Here is a 12,553-nt window from a genome sequence, read left to right as displayed (position 1 = left end):
ATTTTGAAGACCATTGTATTTAGATTTTATGGGAAGATCTAATTACATGAGTACCTTTGCACTCATTTAGAAAAAAAAAAAAACAATTAGCACAGATAGCTACTCCATGGAATTCTAGAGAATGAGTTTACATAATGTAACATGTATTAGTATATATAATATATACACATATTGTATACTTATGTGTGCATGCATTGTGGTAATTGGCATTAATACTTTGAACTCTGAAACCAGTTACCAATTCATCCCAGTGTCTTTGATCCTGATCTTCAATTTTAATGTTCCAAAGTGTTCTTTTTTTTTCTTTTTTTGGTTTTTTTAGACAGGGTTTTGCTGTGCAACTTTGCGCTTTTCCTGGAACTTACTCTGTAGCCCAATCTGGCCTCGAACTCACAGAGATCCGCCTGGCTCTGCCTCTCAAGTGCTGGGACTAAAGGCGTGTGCCACCACCGCCCGGCTTCTAAAGTGTTCTTATCATGTATAAAGTAGTATGAAGTGAAGCATTTCATTTCTAGTGATAATCTGATTATGTTTATTGATTTGTAAATATTGTGAATTCACCATACTAGGCAGGAAGTTATGATTGTCTACTGGAAGCAGTAGACTCAAAATCTACAGTGACTGGAAGAGGATAATTCTTTTATGCTCATATAAAAAGACTTATGCTCATATAAAAGATGAACAGAGGTAGCACAGACTTTTTCATACTGCAGTTCATGCTCTTGCAAGCTCTGCCATCTTTAACACATAGACCCTCAATTTACCCAAAATCTCTTTTCCATATAGCCATTTGGAAGGAGAAAAGAACACAAATGTCTACTCAGGATGCTTATGATAAATTTTCTAATGCCCCTCAAATCTCCTCATATATGATTAGCTACAACTAGTCATTTGGTCACACCTTAGTGAAGTTATTGCAAATATAATCTAGCCATTTACTAAGGAAAAATTGAATATGGACTCTAACACTTAACCAATAGTCTGATGTAACTTACATGGTAGTAAACATGACGTGAAAATTTTCTTAAATCCTAAGTATATAATAACCAGCATTGTGTATCAAGTCCTTTAAGAATCTGGTATATTTTAGATACATGTAAACGCCATGAAGAAAATGAACTCTGTATGTTATACTGAATCGTAGGAACAGAATACTGACTCTATTAAATGGGAATTTACTCTGTGCTATTTGAAATAGAATATGGCCAAGAGTGGACAAAAGTATTCAGTGTGAATAAAAAGTATTTTCTCAGGGTTCACAGAGATAGAGTGGTCTGGAGCAGTTTAGTGGAAAAGAGAGAAAGAATGTGCAAGCTAGGTGTAATTTTGATCTAGGATCTGTTAATGGACAGATATGAGTAATTGTTTGCTTATATTGTTAACTCATGGAACAATGAAGCTTTTCTTTTAGGATCTTATTTCCAGATCTGGCCAGATCTGGCATCCTCTGATGCCTTGGTCAGACTTTGGTGAGTGCATATACTTTAAAGGAAGTAGCAAGTGAAAGATATTCAATTAAGTTTTATATAGAGATCAGGAGAGAGGCTTTGTCTGTGAATCTGAGTATGCTAATTTAAAATGGTTACCAGCAATGAGAATTGGTGAATTATGAAGCATTAGTTACTATATAGCACAAATTTAAGATGGAAATGTTTATAGAAGATGTTTATATACAAGAAAATTAGAAGGAAAATGAAAGTTGTAAGTTTATCGAGCTAATCCAGAAGACAATAGATAAATGTAAAACTGTGAGATACGATAGCAAAAGTGTGGATGGAGAAGGAGAAAGATGTTAAATCCAGTACAAACATCTTCCATGGATGACACTAAGTACTGTGGAGAGTATTCTGATCCCTAAACACTTACATTGTGATGTGATTTAAATTTGAATATTTGATTCTGTTTACTTGTTGTAATGCAGACTTGATAAACTGTATAAAAGAAAGGAAGGCACGAATAACCATAATTTTGTTGAGTATTATTATTTTCTATTGGATTTGGGTCAATATTTTAAATCTCAATTAATCATTAAAGGTACAGAAACTGATAAATTAACTGATTTCATTCTTAGTTTCTTCTGCTTGCTAAATGTTCTAGGTGGTGATGAGATCACTAACCAGTAACGAAGTGGGAAAGAAAAAAAGATTTAAAAAGACAATTGAGTGACAATTAAAAGTCAATTTCTCTTTTTTACATGTAAAAGTAAACAGGTTGTTCCTGCATTCTTCCCCCTCGCCCCCACTGAGGAAACAATACAACATGAACCGTGTCATCAAAAGTGTAGGCCAAGAGTGAACTATACTGAAGAAAGTTTTCATTCAGTGTTCTGTTATGTGCCAGTCACATACTAAATGGTTTTCATGTGCCATGTCATACAACACTAGTTGGGAGGAGCTGCTATTATTGTGATCATCTCAGAGATGAGAAAGAGTTACATGTAAATAGGGTCACTTGCTCAGATAACCACAGCTAATTTGAAGACCAAGGAATCCAACTTCAGTCTTGAAATCCCAAGACTAGTCTTTCCCCATATCACAGTCAAAGGAACCAGCATTTTTGATGTAAAATTTTCCCTGCAGAACCATAGTAGAAGTGCACTGATATGTTGAGTAATAAAAATATAATTTTTCTACACATTTCCTATTGAACAGAAACTACTCTAGGAGATGTGTAGACCCTGAAGGCAGTTCCTGACTAGTAAAAACGTCACTTCACAAATCTATGTGTTTGTTCCCCCCTTTTCACAGGTCCACATGGATGGAAAGCATTTGAAAAATGTAATGTATTACAAAATGTATAAAACACCTATAGTGCAAGATGAAATGAAAGAAAGAAAATCTAATGGGGTATAATTTATAGTATATAAATAACTATCTATATAGTCTCAATTAAAATATATTTGCTATATTTCTTATGATAGCTGTTATTAAATAACAATAAATTGATAAATAGTTAAGTTTTTCATAGGTGAAATTCACTTAGTTTTATTTTTCAAGGTGGCCAATTTCAGAACAAAAAAATGATTTTTTTATAAAACAGATGGCAAGCCTGGGGAATGGAGTGAGCTACTAATGAGCCCTTCCTGGCTATTGAAGGATGCTTTGTTTCATAGTCCAGAGTACTAGGGAACTTGTCTTCAATGAGTCAACACTCAATGGTACTAGCTCCCAATGGGAGAAGGCTGAGTAATCCAAATGTATGCTTAGCCTTGACCAGAAAGCAGATTAGGAAAACAAGAAGCAAGGCTGATGAGTAATAAAACATGCTTTAGCTATAAGTAATTAATTCAAAGACCACTCAAACATAAGCCATAGTTTGGGGTTGGTTTCCACTGCGACACTGATGACAGTGTGAATGTTGGGATGTGGTATAGATTAAGTTCATGGTGTTATGAGTAAGATGGGCAAGAGTTTGCTTGAGAGTATACGTGGGTAATTCTTTGTTTGCCTATAATTTGTGGAATGCTTGTTCTGTATTGAGCTCTAACTTTGAATAATGCTTGCAATGATAACAGATCTGCTTATACCAAGGAGACTATTGCCATGTGAAATAAAACAACAACAGATTTTTCTGTATTGAGATTTCAATAAGTATCTCTCGAACAAATTTAAGATCATATGTGAGATGAATAGTAACATATGCAGAGGAAAATGAAGAATTTGGAGGATCCAGGTTGGAGAGGAAGAGGTAGTTGGGTCTCTGACCAGTTTTGTATGATCAAGTTCCTGTAAGTGCATGACTTGAGTCACAGATTATCAAGAGGATTAAGGAGAAGGAACAAAGAGTTGTGTGTGAAAAGATAGAATGGTCAATCAAATTGTAAGGAATTCAGGGAACTGAACTTTCAGTTTATTTGGCATTCTATTGAAATGTCATAGGGATCAGTAAGAGAAATATGAAAATCATATTTGCTCACAGACTGCCATAAAACAAGGATGATAGTAATTCATACTTAGGTTATATTCACTGTGTATTTACACAGATTGGCTCATTTAATCATGTAACTCTTTGTGTAAGGATTAGTATTGGTTTAGTTTACAGATAAGAAAAGTGAGATAGAGTGAAATTAAGAATGTACCTAAAACAGTAACATCCATTAAGTGGTGGAACGGGGAGTCTGAACCAAATTTGATTTCAGAAACCATTTTCTTGACCACTTTCAAATATTCCCCTCTAATGCATTGTCAAATCTGATAAAGTTGATATTGAAATGATATTGAAGTATATAAATTACAAGTTATTATTTTGGGGATAGTGATTCTTTCATTAACTACCAACAGGTGTTCTTTTAACTGGAGAAATAAGATACCATAGCAGCTGGTCATAAGATTATACATAACCCAGTATGCTGTCATCATCTGTACTACAGAAGTGACACCTTCTATCTTGAGAACAATTATGGCATGAAAGATTGAAAAGCAGTCATTTGATAAACAAGATGACAACAATGGGTATTTTAGATAGAGAAGATTAAATATAGTCTAATTTTTAAATGATGTATAAATATCAGAAACTGATGTTATTATGATGTGCATAACACATGTGTTTTTTAAGCAGAAACCTGTTACTGAATCCTAGTAACTGTTTAGGCATACTTAAAGAACCTTTCATATTCTTTCTACCAGTATGTATATATATATATATATATATATATATATATATATATATATATATATATAGATGTAGATATATAGATATAGATATAGATATATAGATATAGATATAGATATAGATAGATATATAGATATTTACTAAAAATGAGTATGGGGTAGATCATAGTATTTAATTATCCTACACATTGCTCTAAGTACTTCACAAGAATTGACTAATTTAAATTTCATAAAATCTCTATGAGGAAAAATGTCATTACTTCTACTTCACAGAAGTCCACAGTAAATACTTAAGAGGCTAAACAGCCTGAGAAATGTTTTGTTCAGGAATAGAAAATGGGTTTCTTCTTGAGCATCTAAGGAGTAGGAAGATACTACTGGCTGAACAAACAGATTGACTTTCTTCCTTAGATCCTCCCTTTATTGAATTATAAAATCATTTCCCACTTGAATGCCTGAAAATAATAATTAGGAACAAAGCACATGTACTGTTCCTCATGACCTCAAGGTCCATTCATGTTCATTGTTCAGCCTTTACTACACATGAAAAGAGTTATACAAATGAATGGAGAAGTCAACATGAGCATGTAGCCTTCCATTTCTTATGTCAATGGCCCATTCTTCCTGTCTGTCCCATCTCCTGTGGGCTCATCAGTTCTTGATAGTATAAGATGTCTGTGGTCTCCTTAGAGACTTCATGTCATGTTCAAATTTTAGAATAAAGTCAAGAAAATAGAATTATAATAAATACACCTCTGTTAAATCCCATGAAAACATTGATTGCAATCTGCCACTCTCATTCTAGTTATATGCAAGTTGATAAATTTCATTTAAAATATGTTTATAAATATTAAGGTTAACTTTTCAAATAAATTAATAAGGTCATTATTGGATGGAAATACTTAACACTGACCTATTTAATTGTTAGTTGTATATAATTTGGAGACTATAATGTAGAAAGGGACAGCAAGAAGAAGAAACTGCATTACAGAAGAGAAATTAGGTTTAATACCCTTTGAGGAAAAAGGGCCTGCAGGGAGAAGATAGGCACCATGTAAAGGGATTGCTGTCAACTGAATGTTTCAGCTGAGAAAGAATAATCCATGGAGATGAAGGGAGCTCTAAAAGCTATTAGAGAAAAAGAAAGTCTGTGTAGACAGTGCAGTGAGATGGAATGAGAAAACATTGCAGTGCTCATTCCGTTCTACTCTTATACCTGTGATTATATAAACGTCAATAAGAGGGAAAGTAAAAGCAAGCAGAAGTTATCAAGGGAAAGAATGAGAGCTTCCAAGAGAAATGGAGTTTAGAAGAGACTAAATTCCTTGCATCCCGCTGTTCTGCCACCATTACACTCATCACAGTGAACCATGGGGCTTTGATGATCTAAGTGAAGTGGGGCTTCTCCACTGCTCACTCTGCCTTGCCCAGTGGAAGTTTCCAAGAGCAGGTTGCAATGACCTACTCAAAAACAGTGGAGTTGAAAAGTGCACCTGCTTCATATTGGAGCTGAACTTGCCATTAAGTCAAGTGCCTTAGGCTTCTGGCTTCGATGTTCTGCTGATTTTGTGTTGACTTTCGTAGTTTATATTGTACCATAGGTGTCATATTTCAATACACACACATTTACTCCATTAAGTCACATTCTACAAAGCCAGTATTGAATATTCAGACTATAAATTTTTATTTATTTAGCTTGTACATATATTACTTAGTTTGGCTACTCATGATTTACTTTCTAATATATACAATAAAGTCCATCTTATTCTTATATGTGCATCTAGGTTGATTTTCATGTAAAATAATTTTACTATCAAGAATAACCTTGCATGGATTAGAATCTTTGCATCCCTTAGTATACACAATATATTTTTATCTAAAATTCTTCCTTAGAGGAAAATAAGCCCACTGGACTATGTTATATACTTTATTTATAGTCTTTTCTAATCTTCATAGGCAGCGCTGGCACACCTGTCACTTTTAATGAAAATGGAGATGCTCCTGGACGCTATGATATCTTCCAGTATCAGATAAACAACAAAAGTACAGAATACAAAATCATCGGGCACTGGACCAATCAACTTCATCTAAAAGCAAGTATCACCATCATTGTGCATTATTGTATCTAGCTCTTAAAGGGGAATGTTCCTTTTAAAGCACTAAACTTGAACTTCTCCAGAGAAATCCAACAATATTCATAAGAATAGAAGAAATCTAATTTTATTTGGACTATATACACTTAGAGCCTAGTCTGATATGGGTTCTCAGTGTCTAAGGCAGTTGGCATTTATTTGTCTTGGTTTTGCCACTTAGATGACCTCAATCTTTTCCTATAGGGTAACTGACAGACCCAAGCAATGATTCATCAGTGTCAGCCCAGAGAATCTCCCTAATTTTTATTTAAATATTTTTATTCATTTTTACACACCAACCAGAGATCCCCCTCTCATTCCTCCTTCCCACCAGGATCCCCACCCCAGCCTTCCCACCACTGACCCACTCCTACCCCCTTCTCCAAAAGGGTAAAGCCTCCCATAGGGAGTCAGCAAAGCCTGGTACATTCAGTTGAGGCAGAACCAAGTCCCTTCTTGCATCAAGGGTGATCAAGGAGTCCTGCCATAGGTAATGAGCTCCAGAAAGTCAGCTCATACACCAGGGATAGATCCTGATACCACTGCCTGGGGCCCGTCAAACACACCAAGCCACACAACTGTCTCCCATATGCAGAGGGCTTAGTTCGGTCCCATGCAGGTTCCACAGCTTTGGTCTAAAGTTTGCGAGTTCCTACAAGCTTGGTTCAGTTGTCTCTGTAGATTTCCCCATCATGATCTTGAAGCCCCTTACTCATATAATGCCTCTTCCCTGTTTTCAACTGAACTCTCAGAGCTTGACCTGGTGCTTGGCTGTAGATCTCTGCATCTGCTTCCATGAGTTACTGGATGAAGGCTCTATGATGATAGTTAGGGTATTCACCAATCTGATTACCAGGGTAGGCCAGTTCAAGCACCCTCTCCACTATTGCTAATAGTCTAATATGGGGTTGTTCTTGTGGATTCCTGGGAATTTCCCTAGGATCAGGTTTCTTCCTTACCCTATAATGTCTCCCTCTATCAAGATATCTCTTTCATTGCTCTCCCACTCCATCCCTCCCCCAGGTTGACCAACCTTTTCACTCATGTTCTCATCCCCCATCTCCTCCCTATATTCCCCCCTTATCCCCAGTTTATTCATGGAGATCTCCGCTGTTTCCCCTTCCCAGGGTGATCTATGCATTCCTCTTATGGTCCTCCTGGTTTCCTAGCTTCTCTGGAGCTGTGGGTTGTAGTCTGATTATCCTTTGCTTTACATCTAGTATCCATTTATGAGTGAGTACCTACCATGTTTGTCTTTCTGAGTCTGGGTTACCTCACTCATGATGATATTTTCTAGTTCCATCCATTTATCTGCAAAGTCAGAATGACTAAGATCAAAAACACTGATGAAAGCTTATGTTGGAGAGGATGTGGAGCAAGGGGAACACTCCCCCACTTTTGGTGGCAGTGCAAACTTGTACACACACTTTGGAAATTAGTATGGTGACTTCTCAGGAAACTGGGAATCAATCTACCTCAAGACCCAATGATACCACTATCAGGTATATACCAAAGGGATGCTCAATCATACCACAAGGACACTTGCTCAACTATGTTCATAGCAGCATAATTTGTAATAGCCAGCACTGAGAAACAGCCTAGATGTCCCTCAACTGAAGAATGGATAAAGAAAATGTGGTTCATTTACACAATGGAGTATTACTCAGCTGTAAAAAACAATAACATCATGAAATTTGAAGAGAATCTCCCTATTAAGCAAGACTTCCCTGGGATTTTGAGGTATGATACTCCATGATGGCACCCCACAATAGCATAGGGGGCTTTGGTCTGCAATGCCATCCTGAGCTGAAGAGAAGTCTGGGAAAACCCACAGTGTAAGCGTCAGGATTGGAGGTGGTAGAGAGGGATTGGAGCATCTTTCATCCCAGGCAAAAAGACTTATTTTACATTTCAGTCACTGCCACTCTATTAGTACACACTGACTTCATGTATAGAATGTGTCCTGTTTACTCAACCAAGAATCCAATTCTCCAAGGATTAAGAATGCTTACTCCCACTTAGTGCCTGAGGAATCGCTAAGATAGGTAGTATGTTCTCTGAGGGCCATAAGATGCCTATATAAGTATTTCTTATGACCTAGAATATGGCTCTCCACTGCTGTATATTTGCAATGTGCATTTAATTCACTCTTTTAATGAAGTACCCTTATCAAAGCCACATAATCGCAAGTCATGCTCATGTGCTTTCTTGCATTTGAGGCCATTCAAAAACATCGGGTGACATACTAACACATTTTTCTCCTCCTGTATGTTCAAATGTCTCTTGGAGTGACATAGTTTTGTAGAATCTGCCACCCAAGTTCACAGCCAAGAAGTGATGATAATAAATTACAGAACTGTAGTTTGTTTCTTGAAAGTGACTTCCTGATGGCTGACACAGTTCTCATTCAGCCGTGCAGAGGCAGTTTTGATTCTAGCTAAAACAAAAGGCAGCTCTGTAGCTAGAGTTTTCCTGCCTGGCCCACAGTCAGGACAAATCTCTCTCACCTGCCAGTCCCACAGCCGCTCAGACCCAAACAAGTAAACACAGAGACTTATATTGGTTACAAACTGTATGACTGTGGCAGGCTTCTTGCTAACTGTTCTTACAGCTTAAATTAATCCATTTCCATTAATCTATACCTTGCCACATGGCTCGTGGCTTACCGGCATCTTCACATGCTGTTTGTCATCATGGCAGCTGGCAGTGTCTCTCTGATTCAGCCTTCCACTTCCCAGCTTTATTCTCCTCCTTGTCCCACCTACACTTCCTGCCTAGCCAATGGCCAATCAGTGTTTTATTTATTGACCAATCAGCAACACATTTGCCATACAGCACATCCCACAGCACTCCCCCCCTTTTTTTTTTCAAAAAGGAAAGTTTTAACCTTAACAAAGTAAAATTACACATAATTTGGGAATTTGGGTGTAGCTTCTCTTACTACTTCCTGCTGGAGGGGGGCGCTGTATCTTATGGGGACACAAAGAAAATTTTAGGATCATGGAGTAGTCCGTGAGGCTGTATCGTCTGAGCCAGTTGCCTTGAAACCATTCTGGATGTTGGATCATCTGAGCCATGGTGTCATTGGAGACCTTTCGGGGGTCTTGGCTGGTCAAACCTGGTGTATCTTAATCTGGAACAAATCCATAGCCTCTGGCTTTCTGTGGGAACAAAAGCAGAGACTCTTTTCCAAAGCAACATATCCTTATATCCAAATTTTGAAGTCAAGGTATCTTTAAAATATACATTTTGGCATAACTCAACAGCTTTTACAATCAAATGTTTTTCTGCAGTTAAAAATCCCAAAGACAACACAATCCAGATTCTCTGTGTAATATTCATCTTTAACGTGGCTTATTTTTATATTAATTTTACTGTCTCTTTAAAGACTTTATTTTTTAAAAAAACTATGTATTTGTTTCTATAACTGTATATATCACTTTTTTTTGTCTTTTTCAAGCTTACGTATCTTTTACACACATTGTAAACTATTACATCTGAATCTGTCTTACTGTGAATCTATTGCTTTAAACTGCAGCAGCTGTGCTGCTGGCTCCACCCACCTCAGCTTCCCAACATGGTAGTGGTTTACCGCCAGCTCTGGGAGCTATCGTGGGTCTATGCTTTTATCCAAGGAGCGTGTAGCCCAGAAACCTCTTTTTTTGTTTTGTACTAGCAAAGGCTAAATCTACCACACAGCTTAATGTGCCACTTGCAGAGGCCTCATTCCCGCCACAGGGCGTACGCTAGGAACCCACAAGTAGCTCAAACCAGCAGCTGCCGCTCATTTGAGAAAGACAATTAGGAACTGTTTTTAGCTCCATTTTAGAACCTTTTTTCTCAGTTTTTAGGTGGAAACTCTTGCCACCACGTTGGACGCCATTTGTAGCTAGAGTTTTCCTGCCTGGCCCACAATCAGGACAAATCTCTCTCACCTGCCAGTCCCACAGCCGCTCAGACCCGACCAAGTAAACACAGAGACTTATATTGGTTACAAACTGTATGGCCATGGCAGGCTTCTTGCTAACTCTTCTTACAGCTTAAATTAATCCATTTCCATTAATCTATACCTTGCCACGTGGCTCATGGCTTACCGGCATCTTCACATGCTGTTTCTCATCATGGTGACTGGCAGTGTCTCTCTGACTCAGCTTTTCACTTCCCAGCTTTATTCTCCTCCTTGTCCCGCTTACACTTCCTGCCTAGCCAATGGCCAATCAGTGTTTTATTTATTGACCAATCAGCAACACATTTGTCATACAGAACATCCCACAGCGCAGCTCCAAATCTCCACAGTTAGGACTTTAGCTTCTTTGTGAAACTCTTATATTGTTCTGAAACTCAAATTAATTTATTCAAACTTAACTTTGAAAATATCCCAGGTTGTTTATAATCTGAAAATTGGTATCTTTTTTTATGGTCATCCTTTGTAAATATATTTTCTGTGAAGTAAGCTTATTAGGACAATGATAACTTTGAGAATGGTTTAAATAGCAAAACAACTTTTATCTGACTTTTGTCAACATCAAAATGCTTACCATATTGTTTTGGCTAAGAATTTACATAGGAAAATGAATTTCGTGGGACTGTCATGTACTATGTATAGTACCAAGGCCCTTATAATGTACCAAGAGCCCAAATAATTATACACATAAATGAACACATACATATCTCTTCTCTGTATCCATAATATGCTTATTCTAAAACTTAATATTGAATCTTAAGCTGTGCTTTTATGTACATTTAATGATGCATGAATGCTTTATATTTGGAACTGTTATCTCCCATAAATACATCAAATGAATTTGAATAATTTCTCATACAGGTTGTGATCGTTTCTACTATAAAGTAGGGCTAGACTCATTGAAAAAATGAAATTCCTGCTCTCAGGAACGATGGCGAATGAGGCTGTGGTGGGCAGTTATAAAGCAAGGACTGGATTCTGCAGACTATCAGGATAAATCACTTAAATATCCTGAGAAACTAGAATGGACTCTTGTCTGAAGGAGGAGTGGGGATGCTTGGGGAGCTACTGATTTATAGGCATTCTGCTTAGATATGTGCATAGTGTACAGTATTATTTTACCCTAGTTTAATAAACTTCAAGGTGAAAATAGTAGCAACTACCTCATATGGTTGTAATAAAAATTAAATGAAACAAAGTAAGGAATCATTTAGTCCACTTCCTGATGATGCACATGAGGCCCATAAACACTGCCTTATGTATTACTCTTTATCTCAGGATTCTATCTAAGCTGTGGGATTCTGATAGAGTTTGGTAAGTAGAGAATTGAAGTCCTTTTAGAAGTGGCACTGGAGTTTTCTTTAGAAAGTACAGAATGGGAGGAAGGGAAAAAAGAGAGGAAGAAAGGACAATACGAAGAAATCTTACAGAAAATCCCTGCACTTAAAATGTTAACATAATCAGTTCTTTTTACTTTTCTGATAGTTGGAGAGTTTTCTCTGCACATACAGTATAAACTTCACATAGGATAAATGCATAATTTTCTTCTTCCTCCAGTAGTATTTGGATATATATTGTCATCTGGGCAATTATGTGGGGATGAGAGGTTTTCAAAGTTTTATTTTAAAACCATCAAATGCTTTCTTTCCAAACAGAATTTAAAATTTCATTTTTAATGACTTTATATATATATATATATATATATATATATATATATATATATATATATACACACACACACACACACACACACAAACATATAATGTACTGTTTTGATACAAGATTACAATGCTGAATAGTTATAATAAGTTAATGAGCAAATTTATAACCTTTGTGGTATTCTAAAA

The 12,553-nt window shown here is 36.7% G+C and overlaps 1 protein-coding gene across 1 annotated transcript in view; it reads left to right on the top strand.

Moving 5' to 3' along the window:
* The window catches only part of Grm8 (glutamate metabotropic receptor 8), a 797,537-nt gene that overhangs the window by 649,501 nt on the left and 135,483 nt on the right, over positions 1 to 12,553 (top strand). Inside the window, exon 8 of the mRNA XM_052720824.1 lies at positions 6,567 to 6,703. Within this exon, the coding sequence (XP_052576784.1) occupies positions 6,567 to 6,703 (137 nt within the window). The remainder of the gene's footprint in view (positions 1 to 6,566; positions 6,704 to 12,553) is intronic.

The sequence above is a fragment of the Peromyscus californicus genome, unplaced genomic scaffold (assembly GCF_007827085.1).
Source record: "Peromyscus californicus insignis strain IS unplaced genomic scaffold, ASM782708v3 Scaffold_6__1_contigs__length_162567912, whole genome shotgun sequence".
Taxonomy (NCBI): Eukaryota; Metazoa; Chordata; class Mammalia; order Rodentia; family Cricetidae; genus Peromyscus; species Peromyscus californicus.
This window is presented reverse-complemented; position numbering and strand designations above follow the sequence as displayed.